The sequence below is a fragment of the Centrocercus urophasianus genome, unplaced genomic scaffold, assembly GCF_019232065.1.
Source record: "Centrocercus urophasianus isolate 14NV4802_14NV808 unplaced genomic scaffold, USGS_Curo_1.0 seq_19, whole genome shotgun sequence".
NCBI lineage: Eukaryota > Metazoa > Chordata > Aves > Galliformes > Phasianidae > Centrocercus > Centrocercus urophasianus.
The window spans coordinates 19709409-19727622 of record NW_024884744.1 but is presented as its reverse complement, the minus strand read 5'-3'; the positions used below and the strand labels follow the sequence as shown (position 1 = coordinate 19727622).

Genomic DNA, 18214 nt, shown 5'->3' with positions numbered 1-18214 from the left:
GAGATGTCCAAACCTGTCCATTCTTTGTCCTTTTAGGAGGACCCCATTGGCCTCACACCATCTCTTGGGCTGAGAAAGTAAAGCCACTTTTTCTCTGAGCATCCATCTGCTGCCTTCAGAAGTCTCCTTGCATGATCCAGACAGTTTGGGTGTCTTCCTCCAGGAGCTGGGCTTCCAGGAGGCCTGATGGCCAACGAACAAGCTGGAAATGTGGATTCATCAGAACTATAATACAGGTATTTTCTAGCTCTTTGCTTGCACAAAGCCACGTGCTTTCTGTCCTCTATCTGCCTTCTGCTGGTTCCTCCATCCCTGTGGGACCTGAGTCCCTCACAGACTTTGGGATAAAAGCTGAGGTGTGAGCAGGTTGGGAGAGACTTTGGTTCCTATGTGCTCATGTTCCCTTTGGCTGAGACATCCAAAGCTATAACTATGGTCTTCCCATTGCTGGCACTCACAGTCCCCTTAACTCCACCACACCTTGGGGTTATGGTTCTCACATCCCAAGGACATCTACTGATGGACAAGCACATGTTGGCATGATATTCCAAAGCTTTAGAACCATACACTACATTAGCCTACTCCAGGGGTGAGGTACCAAAATCTCATCCCATCTCACGCTGGGTCTTTTCCAACTCAGCAACTGCGTAGCTGTGCCACGAGATGTAGGCATGTGTCCCTTCTTCAGGACTTCTCCAAGTCCCCAGTTTCTGGTTGGGGGTGAGGAATTGAGGCTACACAGCACTTCATCCCTCAGGCAGAGCCCACTGCACTGCAAGGTTTCATGTCAGGTTTGTCCTGGGGAAAGGCAAGAGTATCACACTGCTGCCTTCATGCTATGGGGGAAGGCATGAGCATCACCTTGCTGCCTTCATACAATCATAGAATCATTAAGGTTGGAAAAGACCACTGAGATCATCAGGAGCAAATGACAACCCATCCCCACCATGCCCACTGACAAGGTCCATCCCTCAGTGCCACATCTCCACAGCTCCTGAACACCTCCAGGAACAGTGCTATGGGGGAAAGGCATGAGTGTCACTATGCTGCCTTCCTGCTAAGAGTAAAGGCATGATTATGCTACCTTCATGCCACACTTTCCAAAGCTAGTCCAACAACTCCCAGTCCTGCTAAGCCATAACACAGATACATATTTTTGCTTCTCCTTGTTTCTCCTTAGCATATATGCCTGAGGCATCACTTCAAAGCCCAAGGGAAAACAAGAATGTTGAAGAAAATCCACATATGCCTCTGCTTCTTCTTCGTCTCCGGCATTTTGTACGAGATCTCCTTGCTATCTGGCTGCTTCTTCTCCTGTATGCCTATGCCCAAGCAATTCCTGACACCTGAGCAAGTCCTCAACCTGGGCAGAAGCATCATCTTCCTGGAGACGACAGAGCGCCTGGAACCACCACCACTGGTGTCCTGCTCCGTGGAGTCTGCTGCCAGGATCTACCAGGACCGGCCCATCATCCTCTTCATGAAGGGGCTGACAAATGACACCGTGTTGGACTCAAACTCCAGCTACACGGCCTTCTCGCTTTTATCTTCTATGAAGAATGTCTTCCTTTTTCCTCTCCAGATGGAAAACGTCTTCCAGGAGACCCCTCTTCTGCAGTGGTACAACGAGGTGAGGGTCGTGATGAGGGGGAAGTAGGGAAAAGTTGAAATGATGGTGGGAAAACTCCAAAGAAGGCTTGAAATGAAGGGAGGAGCGCAGGCTTGGCAATGAGAAACCAGTCACTTTCATTGTTCTGGTTCAGAACGTGTTTATTTTTGCCATGTTTTGCAATGTATTCATCTATCTGTTTACTGAACATAATATCAGCAATTTCCCACTATCTGGAGAATCAGATTTTTGGCAAACAGAGCGTTGGTAAAAATAGATTGCACATGTGTTTTGATAAAACAGCACTTAATAATCTTGCTCAACAGAAGCTAGTCTGCCCGAGTCCTCTGAGCACATATTAAGGCTGCCACACACTGATACAGCCCACAGGAGATTAGATGTGAGAGAGATTTCAGTTTTTGTACCCGCAATGTCCAAACCCAAGGTGAGATCTCGCAAGCTCCACCTTGAAAACAAGCTCCTGGCAAACTACTTGCAATAAGATTTTGTCAGGTTTGTTTGGCTCCATCTCCCTGCAGGACAAGTGGTGAAACTGGATTTCCTTCAAACTCTTCCTTTTCCTGAGGAAGAAATAGCTCTCCAAACTAATAAAGTCTATGGAAACCTGCAGGCCTGTTTGGAAGATCTGAGAGCGATAAGGAAGGGAACATTTAAAGTAGTTTCAGCTTCAGTAATATAGCAAGCAATGATTCATGGCATCATTGGTTTAACACCGTGAGTTTCAAAGAACACCAAGTGAAATGTTCCGATGTTCCTTACATTAACAAAGCATTGCTCTGCTCCGCACTATTATCCTTTTTTTCCAATAAAATTCAATAGCTTTAGGAAGGAAAGGCAATCAGTGGCATTTGAAGGCACGTGGACTGTTAGTGTAGGGGTGTTTTATGGTGCAGCTCACATCCTGATGGGTGGATGGGTGCATTATTGCCTTGCTTTTCTGATTGCAGGTAGACCCCGAAGAGGAGAAGAACTGGGTCCATGTCAGCTCTGACGCCAGCAGACTGGCGCTCATTTGGAAGTATGGGGGCATCTACATGGACACAGATGTCATCTCCATCAGGCCCATCCCTGAGGGTAGCTTCCTGGCAGCACAGAAGTCAAGGTTTTCCAGCAACGGGATCTTTGGTTTCCCTGCCCGTCACAAATTTATTTGGGACTGCATGGAGAATTTTGTTCTCAAGTACAATGGGAACATCTGGGGGAACCAGGGGCCCTTTTTAATGACGAGGATGCTTAAAGCCATCTGCAATCTCACAGATTTCAAAGGCGTTGAGGATCACAGCTGTCAGAACATCTCCTTCCTAAACCCACAGCGTTTCTACCCCATCCCATACCCAGCCTGGAGCCGCTACTACGATGTATGGGACAAAGTCCCTGACTTCAACCACTCCTATGCTCTGCACTTGTGGAACTTCATGAACCGCAACCGGAAAGCTGTGGTTGCTGGGAGCAACTCGCTGGCTGAAAAACTGTACAAAACCTACTGCCCCAGCACTTATGAGGACCTGATCCAAAACGCAGAGCTGAGGGTCTTCACAAGCTACGAGGACTCTGTGTGATGTGTAGGAAGAAGGAAGGAGTGATTCTTCCAGACTGTCCCCGTTGGAGTCAGCAGCTGGCTTTGCAGTCGAAAAACCTTTGCATTGCCACTGCCCATGCTCCTTTAGGCTGCTAAGGAACATATGCATTGGATGCAGCCTGCAGAGACATTATAACAACACTTTTGCGTGAGAGGTTGAGTAAATTTGGTTTTATTTCTTTAGAGGTGCTCGTGAACCAAATCTTAACAAATCAAAGGGACTTGTGGACCTTTCTACTGAGCTTTGTGAAAGGAGGTGTTCATAAAAAGACCTGCTGCCTTCCTAGGATGGATTTCAGATGCTCCTCTTGACAGAAATGTCAGCTACACATCAGACAAGTTGCCAACACAAGGGGCCTTGGGATGGGCTGAGGCCTCTGAGCAGGTGTAATGCATGTGTAATGGCAGGGGATGGATGACTGCTAATGAAGAGTAGCCCAAACTATTGTCTTCTCGTTAATCTGAGCTTTTCTCACATGAACTTTATACCCTCCATTTTTGAGAGGGACATATCAGTGCAAGTTAAAATAAAATGGATAGTAAACCACCACAACCTCTGAGCTTGCTTTCCCCTGGAAAAAGATTCTCTTTTTTTGACATATTTGCACTCTCACACATCTTCTTTGGCTCCTTCAGAATGAGGCTGCCCTTCCTCAGGCTCTGGAGTCAGCTCTGGCTGCAAAGTGTTGCATCTCTTGAAGAGGAGGTGCTGGGGCACCAAGAACTGATGGGACCTGCCTGCTGGCACTCCCCAGTCCCATTGAAATCAATGGGTTTCTGCTACCAGTAAAATGGGGAATAACTGCCCTAGAAAGACATTTCAGGAGGTGCTAGGAAGGTCACCTTTGTCCAGCTGTCACCTATTTCTTCCTCATATCTCTTTTGGGTTCCCACTTTGCATTTTTGTCTCCTTCCCTCTCACTGGCACCCCGTTCACCCTGAAGGTGATGGTTCTCACATGGAACTACTGCCAAAAGCCAGGATTCCCATGGGCCACATCTCCCCACCAGCCTCTCTGAGCTCCCTCTATGCTCCTCCATTCTTGGGGCCATCCAGAGGGAAATAGAATAAGGGAGACCCCATTTAATCCCATCAGAGCACCCAGTGACCTCATATGCTTCAGGAAAGCAATGCATTCTCTTGCACTGACTTTTATTTTCCTCCTGTAAGAGCAATGCAAATCCACCCAACTCCCTGAAAAGGCACAGCTTGCAAATCTCTTCTGCGTCTGTCTGAGCAGCTGTTTTTAGGTTGGGAGCAGAAAGGCGGGGGTGGATGGCTTGCCCGTCATAGAATGTTTGCCATCTGTACAATGCTATCTTCTGTAAACACAGCAGCTAATGAGCGTGCAGCAATCTGCAGCTTGCTTTCTGCAGCTAGAAGTGGCAGCAGGACTGATAGGGAGAAGCAAGCTCTCCGCACACTTGGGGTTTATGCATTTGGATGGTGGGTTTGGGTCTCCATCCAGCCCCATGGGCTCAGCCCCATCCTCCAGTGAGCACTCAATCAGTGCACTCTGAGTCCACGCTGAAGGCCAGCAGAGGCCACGGGGGGACATTTTGCTGCTCCCCTTCCTGGGGTGCAGCTCACACAGCTCAGCACAGGGCAGTGGGTTTCACAGTGCTGCCCACAGACGCAGAGTTTTATCCAATTATGCACCGGGAGCTGCTTTTTCTCCGTGGTTTTAAATGTCACAAGATGGGGGGGGTGGGGGAAGCAGGGGAGGAGTGTAGGGTTACAGCACGGAAATCCTCCCTGTCTGCAAGGATTCAAGGAGTCTCTCGTTGCTCCGGGCTTCTTCTCTCTGCTCTGGTCCCATTTTTGTCCCTACCCTTGTCCCTGCTCCTCAGTTTCTCTCCCTGTCTCTAGCAACAAGTGAGTATTTGCCTTTTTTTTTTTTTTTTTTGGCATTTTTCTGCCCCGACTCTTCAAACTCCTACTTAAGGGAAGGGAGGAGCGGCGCTGGGGGACGTGCTGCTCCAGCTCTCAGCTCGTTAGCTCACGCGAAAAACATTTCCGAGGCTCTGCTCAGCTGCTTTCCTGCAGGAGGAGAGGCTGACGAAGGGAGGGAAGTGAATGCTGCCTGTGGGCAAGGTCTGGAGGAGTAGGGGGAGCTGCTCCAGAAGGCATAAGAGCAGGGGCTAGGTCCCCTGACCCTGCATCTCCCAGTGCCAGCAGAAGGATGCTGGCACCTAAGAGTTTGGGAAGGGTGGAGGAGGAAAGGGGGAGAGAATTCCTTGCCAAAGATGAGAATTGTAGGTAAGAGAATCAAGCAATAGCCTGGTCCAGCAGCCATGAGCTGGGACGGCAGTCTCTCTGAAGGCTGTCTCCATCAGCACTTTGATGGAGTTGGGTTTTGCACAGTGGAGTGGAAATGGTGCATGTAAATGCATTGACTGTGTAAGCTTGGCTGTGTGGTCCTAGCTGCTACCTTGGGGATGGACTTGCATCCCTCAAGGCTGGTGTCTTCTTCACCCAGCACGCACAATTTGAGTCACAGTGGATGAGCATCAACACTTCCACTGGGGGTGGTGAGGGCAGTTCTGACCAGCAGGTCCATCACATCAGTGGGTGCTACGTTGCATTGCAACGTGGAAGTCAGAATACTTTTACACCGGCTAGACACCCATCCCAGGCAAATGCAAGAAAGAACTGAAGGAAAATAAACCTTCAGAGCTGGGTTACTGGCTTGCTGCAGTGGTTGCACCATTGAAGACCTCATATATGGCATTTTGTATGAGGAGGAAGGAAAACTAATCAGGCATGCCTGAAACAGGCTGTGGGGCAATCCCAGGCACGCTGCTAAGCAGCAGGTCCGGGTTTAACACTGCTCCTTTGGTGTGTGAAACCCTTGTTAATATTAACAAGGTTGTGTAACATAGCCTGCGGTTAGGGGATCGTTGGAGGATTGTAAAATGTTCCATGAACAGGGAAACAGCTGAGGTGGGGGCATTGTGGTCACTGCTGTTGCTTGGTCACCTTTCCACATTTCCAGTGGGGCAGAAACTTGGTCTGGTTTAGCAGAGGTTAATTCATGCAACAGAGCCTCACCTGCAGGAGCTGTGTGCTGCTCCCCTGCAGATCTACGCAATTTGCAGCTATGAGTCAGGGCTATATTTAGACCTATATATATATATGTATGCATACATACCTACTCAGGCATATCCTCTTTGTCTGATGCAAGGAATCAGGTTGTTTGACACTGCAGTGCTGCTAATGGTATAAGCATGGGACTACCCTAAAACACGTGAATTCCAGTGTTTGGGTAAAAGGATTTGCAGATTCATTCACAACGCTTTATTTTAAAGAGTGGCAGTTGTCTGAAAACTTTCCCTTACCAAAAGCAGGCGGTAAATAAACTGGAATCCTTCTTCTCCTCCTTTCCCTCCTTTCCCCTCCTTTCCCCACCTCCCCCTCCTCCCCTTCCTTCCCTTTTTGCCCTTTTCCCCTTTCTTCCTTTTCCCCTTCCCTTTCCTCTTCCCCTTTCCTCTTCCCCTTCCCTTCCCTTCCCTTTTATCAGAATTTGGCAAAAACAGTAGATAGCAGCTGCAAATGGGGAGATTGGGGAGAATGGGGAGAATGGGGAGAAAAACACTGCCTTTCACCACAGCACTGGAGCTGGAGGATCAGCGCACCCAGTCTTAATGCACCCCTTCTTCCTTCCAGCCATTTCCAGCCATGGCAATGCTGACAGCACCCCCAGCACTCACCATCCCACCCAAAACCTTCTGCTTCCAGCCCCGCTGCCTTGCCATGGATCGGCATCGCCTCAGCGCTGTGGATGTGGAGCGAGTGGCACGGGAGGGGGATGTGGCCGTGCTGCAGGAGCACATCTCCAACATCACCTTCTGTAACATGGATGCAGAGCGGTGTCCCCACTGCAGGCAGCCGGCCGACCCTGTGCTGCTGACGGTGCTGAGGTTGGCCCAGCTGAGCATTGAGTACCTGCTGCACTGCCAGCAGCACCTGGCTGACAGCTTGGCTGTGCATGCCCAGCACCTGCAGGATGCCCGTGCACAGCTGGCTCATGCCCAGGGCCTGGCATCGGAGCAGGCAACGAGGCTCCGGGGTGAGAAGGAAGAGAGCAGGAGGTGGAAGAAGCTGGTGGCCACCCAGCTCCTCCTGCAAGCCAGACCCAGTGGCTACTGCAAGGTGTGTGGAGGAGGGGTTAAGAGGGCTGGCTTGGGACATCCCAAAGATTCAAGTGTCCTGGGAATACCTGTGCCACGGTGACTTGGGATATCCTATGGCCCAGTGACAGACTTTTGGAGGCCTTTGGTTTTGGTGCCCATTTAGGTTTTTATCCTCCCACTGAGGTTTTTGCACCTTTTCAGCAGTAAAGCTGCTGGTCATGCCTCCTTGTCCACATCACTGATGAGTGAGCATTCTCATTTGCTCCCAGACTGTAAAATCCACCCAAACTAGGTGGCTCAGGTTCACACAGCCTGCAAGAACTTGAGGCTGGAGCAGAGCCTGCTACAGGCAGCACTGTACTGCTACTCTGTTTTCTAGTCTCTGGGGAAAGCCATGGCTTGTGCCTCATCCCATATTCTAGCCCTAACCCTAGAACCCTAAGGCCTTCCCGTTAGGCTTCTGCCAGAAGACACTCCTGACACCTGTGTACCTCCAGCATAATAGCTGCCTCTCTTGAGGTCTCCCCCTCTCCTTATATAGCAGCAGAGCTTTGCCATGCCAGGAACATGGGGAAGCCCCTTTCTGTGACCCAAGTGCTTTTTTTGACCCTTCTCACCCCCCAGTGCCACCTCTGTGACAAAGCTTCCATGAGCATTGCCCTCCTGCAAGCCCACATGCAGTGCCAGCAACCGGAGGAGGGAGAGCACTGGGGGTGATTCCCTACAATTTAATATTTCTTCTGTGTTTCTGTGAACATTTATGGATGATTGCTGCTCACTGCCTTCCCTTTGGGCAGAGTGTTTGTGCATGCACATGGCTCATGTAGGAGCCAGCTTCTCCTACAGCCCTACACCCCACAGTGACTTTGCTTGGTGCTTTTGCAGGGTGCTGCTGGAGTGGGCAGATCTCACCCTCGCTGCTCACAGTGGCTCTGCTCCCCAGGCTTTGCAGAGACCAAGAAGGTGGAGCGTATGGAGGAGGAGGTTGAGGAGCTGAAGGCGAAACTGCGTGAGATGCAACAGCAGCTGGCAGCAGGGAGGGAGGCAGAGAAGCTGCGCAGGGAGCAGGTATGGCAGGAAGGAAGGAAGAGATGTGATGAGACAGCACAGGTGAAAAAAGGTACAGAAGAATATTTCATCATGAGATCTGTGCTCACTTAAGAATATTTGCCCCCCAAACTTCCTATCACTGCCTATGGGCAGTGTCCTAACCCTCACCCAACCTGGGCACTGCTGCTCTATACATCTCCTGCTCCCGTTTTCCACTCCCTTTAGGAAGAGAAGAGAGCTCATCAGCGGGAAGCGGAGGAAAGGAGAGATTTTGAAAGATGGAAAGAGGAAGAGAGGATGAAGCTGCACATGGAGATGGATGGCCTGAGGCAGCACTTCCTCACTGAGCTGCAGGATGCTGCCAGCAGGAGCAGTGCTATGGAAGGGGTGAGCTGGGGGACAGCAAGGGGATGTGGATTGCTGCCTCACCAGGTCCAGGTGGCTGTACAGGTTCACAGCCCAAAGGGCCCCCTGTTGTCCTGGGGCATGCATGCATTTTGGAGTCAGAGGCAGCAGCTGGTCAAGGTGGGCCTGGGAGGAATGCAGAATTTCCTGAGACCCACTGGGACAAACAGTTCCTTCCCTCCACACTGCAGAAGCTGCAGGAGCTACAGGCCAAAGCAGCAGTGGTGTCTAACCTGGGGACCCTGCAGGATGATGACTCTGACCTGGAAATGACAGCAGTGCAGGTGAGCATGCATCCTTGCCCCTCCCATCCATCACCTCTATGTGCATCTGCTTTGAGCACGTCTCGTGTCAGCTTGGGTAGAAGTAAGCCCAGAAATGGGACCAGGAAGGTGCCAGGGCATGCCATGGTCCCAAATCATGCATCCTCACTGGAGCTCAGTGGCAGTTCACTGCATGGAAAAGCATTTAAAGCACCAAATAAACATTTTGCCATGCATCAGCTGCCTTCTTGCCCCGTAAAAAAAGGCTTTGACATGGCAACATCTCTGAGTGTTGAGTGGGTTGGGAAAGGCACTGCCTTTAAAATGGCAGATGTCCTTCAGGACCAAGGAAAAGCTGAATTTCTCCAAGCACAAGGGCAATCAGGTGCCCATGCCTGTAAGAACTGCCCACTGACTGTATTCTTCAGTGCCACATCTCCATGGTTCTGGAACACCTGCAGGGATGGTGACTCCCCATCTCCTTGGGCAGCTGTGCCAACACCTTGGCACCTCGCTCAGAAAAGGCCTGGGCATTTCTCTTGTGATCTCTCTTCTTCTTTACAGACCAAGCTGCTGTCTGCAAATAAGCCCAAAGGTAATGACTGCTTTTTAAAAGTGAATCAATCTGAGTCTGAATAAATGTTTTATAGCTAGCAGTTGGTTTAGCAACTGCCTACCTCAGTCTCCCATTACAAGATTGTGCTGTGGGGACGTCCTCGGGGAGCTGGCTCTGTGTCCTCTCTCATGAAGCCATGGGTGGGCACCTCACAGCCCCCTGATTGCCAGCAGCAGCACTGGGCACAGCAGAAAACCATCTGCTTCTTGAGCTGGTTTTGCATTGTAGCCATGCCCCGAAGGAATGAGATTTCAATCAAGAGCGCACAGCAATGACCTTGCCTCCTCAAAAATGATACCAGCGGTTATTTGCATGAAAATAAGGAGCTGAGACATGCCGTGGTTTCTTCTTTGCAGCCTTGATTTTCTATAATCAGGTCCTAGGGAGAAAGACTTGAGACTTCGCAGCTCCCAGCGCTCCTCAGAAAAACAAAAAGAAAGGCCTTTAAACACAGATGGCTGTCAGCAGATATCCATGGAGCACATCACCCACCCTCCCAGGGGATGGCTCTGACATGCTCCAGGTGGTGGCTTCAGAGGGTGACAGTGCTGCTTCTGAGCACCGCAGGGTTTCCCTCAAGGATGCTCTCCAAGGCTCTGGATTTGGGCCATCCCTGGATCCCTATAGGAACAGATATTTCTGTGCTTTCCATTTAGCAAAGCAAGGTGGTGTTGGAGCTCACATCTGCACTGGAGCTTCATCTCCCCTACCCCTCACAGGCTGTTTTCATTCCTGCAGTGACCCAGCAGGTGACCAGAGCAGTGGTTTCTGAAGAATCCTCAGAAGGAGGTGGGTATTGGAGGTGTAACTATTTTCATATAGGGAATGCTGGGATGGGGATAGAGGGGATAATGTTGCTGGTGACCTCCATGCCAAGTATGACAGCACCATGACTAGCCCTGGGTTGGATGCTTCACCCCAGAAAGTTGACTCTGGCAGCTTATTGCTGTGGGGGGATTTTGGAAGAGTTGTTTCTGAGAAATGGAAGCTAGAGGAGGAAGATGGGTGTCCCTGATAGAGGGATGTGGTCTGCTGAGAGAACTCAGAAACCTGCTCTTGGGTGGCTTGAGCTATGGGACTGGTGGAATCCATGTTCTCAGAGGGGATAAGGGCCCAGCCACCTCACTGGGGCACAACCCATGCTCTGCTACACCCAGACACAGCAGATGATGCTCAGAGAGGGAAGAAATGGCTGCTGGAAGCTCTGTGGAGAAAACCAAACCTCCTGAAGAAGTTTCGGCGCATCCTGGAGGAAACTTTGGAAGAAAGGCTGGAGAGCATGGGGATCAGCAGGGTAAGCCTGTGCATTCACTGCCAGCATTTGCAGTGCCAGTGCAGTACAGGGCAGATCAAAGACTGCTCTGAACAGATATAATTTTTTTGGAGCAACCAAAACTAGCAGCAAAGCAACCCCTGCCTGGAACACTCACACTCTGAGAGGCAAATGAGAGGGTGGAGGCAGAACCAGCTGGTAGCATGTGGAATAAACTGCTGTGCTCACACCTCTGAGACAGTTCATTAATAAATACCCAGCAAGCCTTTCCTACAAGGAGCCTTTCATATGCTAAACCATCCAGGGCTTCCTCTCTTCAGGGAAGATGGGTGCGTGAGGGTACAGCAGCCTCTGTCACAGGGACTTCAAGGGGACTTTCACTGGCCGAGTCCTTTTCATGCTGAGCATATTAAACAGTACCTCCTACACCTTGCTGTGCTGCAATGCAATACCACCACCTAGCACCTAGCAGAGCTGCTGCAAGGGCAAACGATAGCTAAAGACTCATGGATGGATTATGGGTGGGATAGGAGTGTTACATTGATGAAACAGTGGGGTGTGGGTAGGGGCTTGTGTGGGGTTGCTTGTGAGATGCAGACAGTGCAAGCGAGGACTCACAATGTTGGGCCTCCCAACCACCCTGTATTTTAGGCTGCAAAGGGGATCTCCAGCCAGACCTACCAACACCTCCAGGCTGTGCTCAGGCTTCAGCAGCTGCAGAAGGCTAAGAACAGTCCTGGTCTCCTCCACCTAAGGGATGAGCTGATCCAAATGGTGATGAAGAGAGTCAGGCAACTCAAGAAGCCCAGCATTCCGTTGCCTCGACAACTCTCCATAATCCCAGGTGAGATGACCTGTTCTCTCTCAATGCCAGCTGTGGGTACCCTTCTTGGCCACCTACTGATGGCCATGGGATGCTGTTCCCTTATCCAGTGGAGCCACCCCTAGGCAGCAGGCCATTGCATCCCTTCTAATTAAGCTGTGCCACCTCCAAGTCATCATCTAACCTGTTGTGTTCTGTGCAGGGACAGCTGTGTCCATAAAAGGGAAGCCCTTGGAGAGACGTCTGGATGTGAAAACACAGAGACCAGCCAGTGGAAATCCCATCCCTGAGCTCAACATCCCCCAGAGCCAGCCAGCCAACCCACCAATAAACTCCAGGTATCTCACGTGAATGGCCATAGGGTTGTTCTTGGACATAATTTCCATACAGCTTCTTCATACCCATTAGCAGTACCACAAAGTAGTCCATGTGCAAGGAGTTCAGAATTACAGCAATGGAAATTTGGCCATTGGCTCCTCTCCCAGTTCTTATTACAATGAGGATGAAGTTCTGGGCCTTCACCAGACAAAGTGGGAAAAAAAAGCAGCACGAGATTTACAAGCCATGGAAATAGAGAAAAGATCTTCTGTGGGGCATCCTGGTTTTGCCATCAAGCATGAGTTGAGCATCCAGCCCTGCTGCTCTCCTTCACCCTCCCTGTGCCCATCATACAGGTCCCTGCAGTGACCCAGAGGCCTTCCTGGAGGACCTGACTACCAGTGCCAGTGGCTGGTGACACACAAGGGACCAACACTTGGTTACCATTCAGCCAAGCACCGTGCAAAGGAACACTTGGTGCTAACGAGGAAATGGGAGTCCTCTGCCAGCAGCCACTGGATGGTGCCACAAGACCACAAACGAACTGCAAACAGCATCCTACGGTTCCAGGAGCCTTCAGAGCCCCACCTGCAGTCCCTCCTCCCCTTCTTGAATCAGTGGGAACCATGAACCAATGGATGACAATTTGCACATAGATAACACTGAGCAAGACTGGAGAAATGAAGAGAGTTCCCCAGATTTTGTACTCTTCTAGCATTCTTGTTTTTTCACTGTTCGAAAAATACACTTTCTCAGCTGCTCCTGTTTTCCAGCACATTCCACCTTCAACTCAAACATGTATAAATTCCCATTACTAGCTGCAAATGTTTGCAAGAGCATTTAAATGGCAGGGATAAGGAAGCCCAGCGGGGCTGAGCAGAACAGGGTGAATTCCTTTAAGTTCATCAAATGGCAGAAGTGCCTGCCACATTAACGGTCTGCTCCAACACACAAAAACACTCCACACATTTTGTGAGTCCACGTGTCCCCAGGGATGTATGATCAGCTGCGTGCCTGTGCACTCCCATACAGTCAGTGTGTGGCTGCAGACCTTTAGAGGGAAATGTTCCCATTTTAGTCTTTCAAGTTGAAAGAGCAGCAGTACCTGGTCTGTATTATTTGTTACAATGCTACTGTCAGATGTGTTATTTCACAACTGGGTTTCTTTTGGGTGAGCATTGATTGTACTGAGCACTGCTTTTAATGAATTAAATCAAATGGGATGTTTTCACCTCATTCAGAGAAATGGGATTAGTGTCTCAGAGGAAGGAATGAGCCTTTTTTGCTGTGAAATAGCTGCAGGTCAGGTGAACCTTTGCTCCCATGCAAGGGTTGGTAGGAAAACTGGCCCGCGTACCCATGGGCTGTGCTGATGTCGAAAGTTATTTTCTGCCCCAGAGTGCAAGCAGAAGGAAAAGCCAAGGTCCTCCCCAGCACCTCCCTCCCCCAGAAAAAAATAAAAACAGTAACAAAAAAAACCAAAAAACCATCTTTGCAGCCCCTTTAGAGCACTGTCCTTCCCTACCTTTTCTTGCTGGTGCCAAACTGGGCTGCACTGGTGGGGACCCAGCGTGTTCCCTGTGCCCATTGGTACTGCCATGCACTCACTCCATACTGCACACTGCCAAACCCATAGAGCAGAAGGGATGCTCCCAAGCAGGCAGATGTAAAAGAAAGCCAACAGAAACAAAGGCAGCAGAGCATGCAACAGCATCGAGGAATGCCACATACACAAGTGGTTTCAATAGGCAGACAGGTGTTCTGACAATTCCTCTGCACAAAGATCTTTGTGATTGCATTAAGGAAACAAATTCAGCTTCTCCTATGGGAAAAGCGACGGCAAGACAAAGGCTGACTCCAAAATTCATTTCCCCTGCCCTGTAAGGATGAGATGCTACAATGCCATGAACCAATGTGACTTTGTTAACAGTGGAAACAATGGGGAGGCTGCTGCCTGCAGCTGTGCAAACCACAGCATCCCGCCCTCCAGCAGCACCTTGCAGGGCACCCACACATACCCCCTCCCTCTCCATCCTTTGCATCTCCTCCTCAGGTCAAATCCTGCCCAGCTGTGCGCTGCAGTTGTGTTTTTATCCAGGTCAAGCAGCCCCCTGCCCTGACCCACCACCCTACTCCACCTCCATACCTCCCACCCCTTCAATTCTCACAGGGTTCCCTTCCAAAAACATGATTTTCACATTGCCATAGCATACTGAAGTGTCTAAGAGGAACCTGGGTTTGGGTTTAGAAAAGCAAGTCATGCTTACACAAGCTGCTTCCAGACAGCAGGTACTTTAGGGAGCAGGCACAACCCCTTCTAAAGGGAAATGCAGCACAAATACACAGAAGTGACCAACCTTTGCTAGGAGCTTGGTGGCTCTGGAGTGCTAATGCTCTTCAAATCATACACTTTGTGTTTTGTTTTTCATCAATGGCATTTGTCTTTGTGGGACTCCATTTATTAATAACCCTCTTGTAAAGCATGAGTGCACGTGGAACAATTAGCTGAGAACCAAACCACGGCACTCACGGTGTGAATGCAACACAGCTATCCTAAATAACACAAAGCTGAAAAAAAAATAAAGGGAAGGAAAAATTCTATCAAATTTATTCAGTAGTAATATCTCACCCAGAAAGCTATTCTCCCATAATATGCGGGGCAAGCACAGTGTCATAAATCTTAGTGTTATTAATCCGTAGACTCATTCATCTCTGTTCAGCTATATAAAAGCAATAACCTTGTCACTATAGGAAGGAAGATTGGGCTTTTAATTGCATATTGGTTTCAGGAGAGTTCTTATCTCATAGTCCAATTTGTAGCTTCAGATATGGGTCTTTGCTTCCCGTGGTCAAAGTCCATGCAAATCTGCCATGCTCTCATATACTTATAAGTGTTGCTGAAGCTCAGAACGAACCTATACAGAGCTCTGCTGGCAGATAATACACACAGTCTTTCAGCATCTGCTTTATTAGACAAGCCTATATTTAATTAGCTGCTCTGGGAGAGAACATGCACTTTCACAAGATGATGAAGTTTATGGAAACAAAACCATTTCCGAGTATGTGCACACTCACATCAGCAACCACCTCTGCACCTCTAGCAAGATGCATCCTTTGTCCCATGTCTTACTCTCAGTAAAGGCATAATAATTGGCAGACCTTCTTCCTCTGAATTATTATCAGGTTGGGTATTAGGAAACATCCCTCCTCAGAAAGAGCAATGAAGCACTGCACAGCTGCACAGGGAGGTGGGGAATCACCATGCCTGGAGATGTTCAGAGCCGTGGAGATGTGGCGCTGAGGGATGTGGGCAGCAACACGGTGGGATGGGCTGGGGTTGTACTTGGGGATCTGAGAGGCCTTTTCTAATCTTAGTGATTCTACAACCCTGTGATAATTTGTCAGAGAGAAAGATATAGAGGAGTTGGGTTCCAGTTATCACTAGGCTTTACTCAACCAAAGGCTCTTGCAGAGCAAACCTCTCCGTTGTTTCTGGGAGGACAAGAGCAGAGTGCTGCTCAGTTTTGCACCTGCTGCTGTGTCACAACCTAAATTCACATCCTTGAGGGGAAAGCGTCCTCCTGCTCTACAGATGAGCTTTGGGTGGGTGGCCACAGGCTGTCTCTGGACTGGCCATTCATCCCCCCCACGTGGTGTGTTCTCAGCACCACGAGTTGGTGCAACAATTAGATCAACACAATGGACAGATAATACAAGAGATATAACAGTTACAGAAAGTTGCTACAAGCGAAGGGAAAAAAAAGATCACTCACCCATCTCTGAAGATCTCAGCTCACAGGGGAGAGCTTCACCAAGGAGGAATCTCCAGAGAGAGACCCTTCCCAATGGCAATCAGCCCTTAAATGAGGTCTAAGAGAGGTGCAGCCGGGCTCCACCCCTTCCAGTCACACAGCTGAATTGCCTTCACCTGTGCTCCCAGGGATGACCGGCTCCTTTCCCTGGATGCTCAATCAGTGGGTCAGGCCATGACTCAACAGTTCCCATAGAGCTGAGCACTTGGAGGAGGATTTTGCATCCTTTTACACATGGATGACATTGGAGGGGGGTCATTCTCAAGGGTTTTTTGATGTCTCTTTATTCTCAAAGCCCAAGAATAGAAAATGTTCAGTACATATACAAATATATATGGATTTAGCCAGTCAGTTTGAACAGGAAAGGTGGGAAACTGGAACTTTGTTCTCACCAAACACCGAGAGCTTTCCCTTAGCAGGTAGCTTCAGCCACAGTGCTTCCAGGAGACAGATCAGCTCGGAAGGAGATATTTGGGTCCACCTCCCAAGGCAGCAAAACCCTGAGGGATTTCTGCTGAGCAGAGGCAGCTCCGTGGCTATGGGTGCTGGTTCTCCCTCAATGCACAAAGATCACCACTCATGGTGGTACCCACCAAGAAACCAGGTCCCTCCTGGCCAGCTCAGGAGTGAGAGGGAGCTTCCATCATATTGGGTGCTGCTCCATAACAAACAGGCACACGGACACACGAGTCTCATCTTCAGGATTTGATTTATCCAGCGGAGTTCACTGTATTAACATTTTTGATACTGTTTTCAGCCAGGGTAAGGAAATGAAAACTGGTGCTGAAAGATTAGACATCTACTGAGGGCGGGAATCAGAGGAACCAGCTGTGTCTCAGCTCTCTGTCACTCCACGCAGTGCACCTACCTGCAATCTTGTCATCTGTGTGCTTGCTCACATCTAAGTGAGGCTGAGAGATAGTCAGCTCGGCGCCTTTGCCAGAGTATCTGCATTGCATAAAAATAAAATCTAACTTTCAAAGTTGCATCCTTGTAATTTTGCACGCGTGCCTTTCTTTCCTTTAGTGAAAAAAGTATTTTTTTTCTTCCCCTGGTTATTCTGCATTTTTCATTACCTTGTGTACCTCCACCTAACCACCACTTAAGCATCTCCTATCTAAATTAAACATTCTTGTGCTTTTCAGCCCCTTTCCAGTAGAAGCTGGCATGAGTGAGAGCATACCAACCATTTTTTTGGCCTCCTATGAACAATGAGGTATTTAGAAGTGTTTAATTACTCCCTTGAAGTTGGGCAGATGTTGACCAACTATCCTACGTAGTACAAGTTTAGCTGAGCAGCAAAGCTGCCAGCTTTTGTTCATGACAAAATGAAAACAGCAATTTGTTCATGACAAAATGAAAACAGCAGTTTGAGGTCATAAAGGCATTTTCTATTTTTAATATTCAAGTAAAAAAAAAAAGCAACCAACGAAACAAGACAAAAAATCCAGCATGCAAATAAAAGGCAAAAAAAAAAAAGCTAAGTCTATAATGTGAAAAAGGAAAAATCCACTTAAAAGAGTAAGTATTTTTAACGAGGACAGGATTTACGTCTGCACAACTGAATCAGTCTCCTTTCAAAACATACCCACAAAACAAATGCTCTGCTCTGAATAGGATTCAACACCAACACCAGCAGAGGCAGTTATTTACCCAGGTAGCAGCAGGGACCAGAGTCCTGCTGGGGTTCTGTTGTGGCCAGGACCTCCTTGTTGGGTAGAAGCTCTTCCCATCTCTCCACACACTGGTCATGCTGCCCTTGTCACTCCCTCCCCCTCTTGCTGAGCTGCTTGAGATTCAGATTCCCCTCCTCCTGGATCTATGCTGAAGATGACTCCATGCAGTGATGGAGAGCTGATGGGTATGGACTGTGCTCACCAGGAGTAATGGTGTTGAGCAGGACAGCCCACTCTGCTGTCCCACAAGCCACAGGAGATGCTTGCTGGAGAGGGAGACCTAGCAGAGGTTATACTATGGGGGAATGGTCAGCTCTACCTGTGATGCATTCAGAATGTGAGCAACCCAAATCAAATCTGCCAGCAAATTCTGGCAACTTACTGTTGTTACAAGTGGGACAAGAGCAGAAGTTGCAGAAGTCTATCAAAAAGGCTACTTTTGAGGATTCAGACACCTGCTTTTCCCTAACTTATCTCTCAGTGCCCTTTGCTCCAAGACATTTTCCTAGAGCTCTGGTCTCCCTTCCTCTGACCCCTTCCAATAAACATCCCCTCTTGCAGGTTGGCTAGAAGAGGCAGCATCTCACTAAGGACTTAATCTTCACATCATTTGGAGAAGAATTAACACAAGAAAGA

General features: G+C 49.1%; 2 protein-coding genes across 5 annotated transcripts; both read left to right on the top strand.

The window, feature by feature from the left end:
* Positions 1–131: 131 nt before the first annotated feature.
* On the top strand, positions 132–3189 carry A4GNT (alpha-1,4-N-acetylglucosaminyltransferase). Its single transcript, XM_042821132.1, has 3 exons — positions 132–236; positions 1181–1630; positions 2578–3189. Exons 1-3 carry the CDS (start codon positions 132–134, stop codon positions 3187–3189), a joined length of 1167 nt encoding a protein of 388 aa, XP_042677066.1.
* A 1788-nt stretch (positions 3190–4977) lies between these two features.
* On the top strand, positions 4978–12850 carry DZIP1L (DAZ interacting zinc finger protein 1 like). Of its 4 annotated transcripts, XM_042820760.1 has the most exons (10): positions 4978–5084; positions 6876–7361; positions 8228–8410; positions 8618–8779; positions 8989–9081; positions 9625–9655; positions 10415–10465; positions 10834–10970; positions 11601–11793; positions 11975–12850. In XM_042820760.1, the coding sequence occupies exons 2-10, from the start codon at positions 6888–6890 to the stop codon at positions 12121–12123; spliced, it is 1473 nt and encodes a 490-aa protein (XP_042676694.1). In that variant the 5' UTR covers positions 4978–5084; positions 6876–6887; the 3' UTR covers positions 12124–12850. The 4 variants fall into 4 exon arrangements, with proteins under 4 accessions (XP_042676694.1, XP_042676695.1, XP_042676692.1 ...); XM_042820761.1 differs by lacking the exon at positions 10415–10465; XM_042820758.1 differs by having other exon boundaries at positions 8989–9655.
* The last annotated feature ends 5364 nt before the right edge of the window (positions 12851–18214 follow it).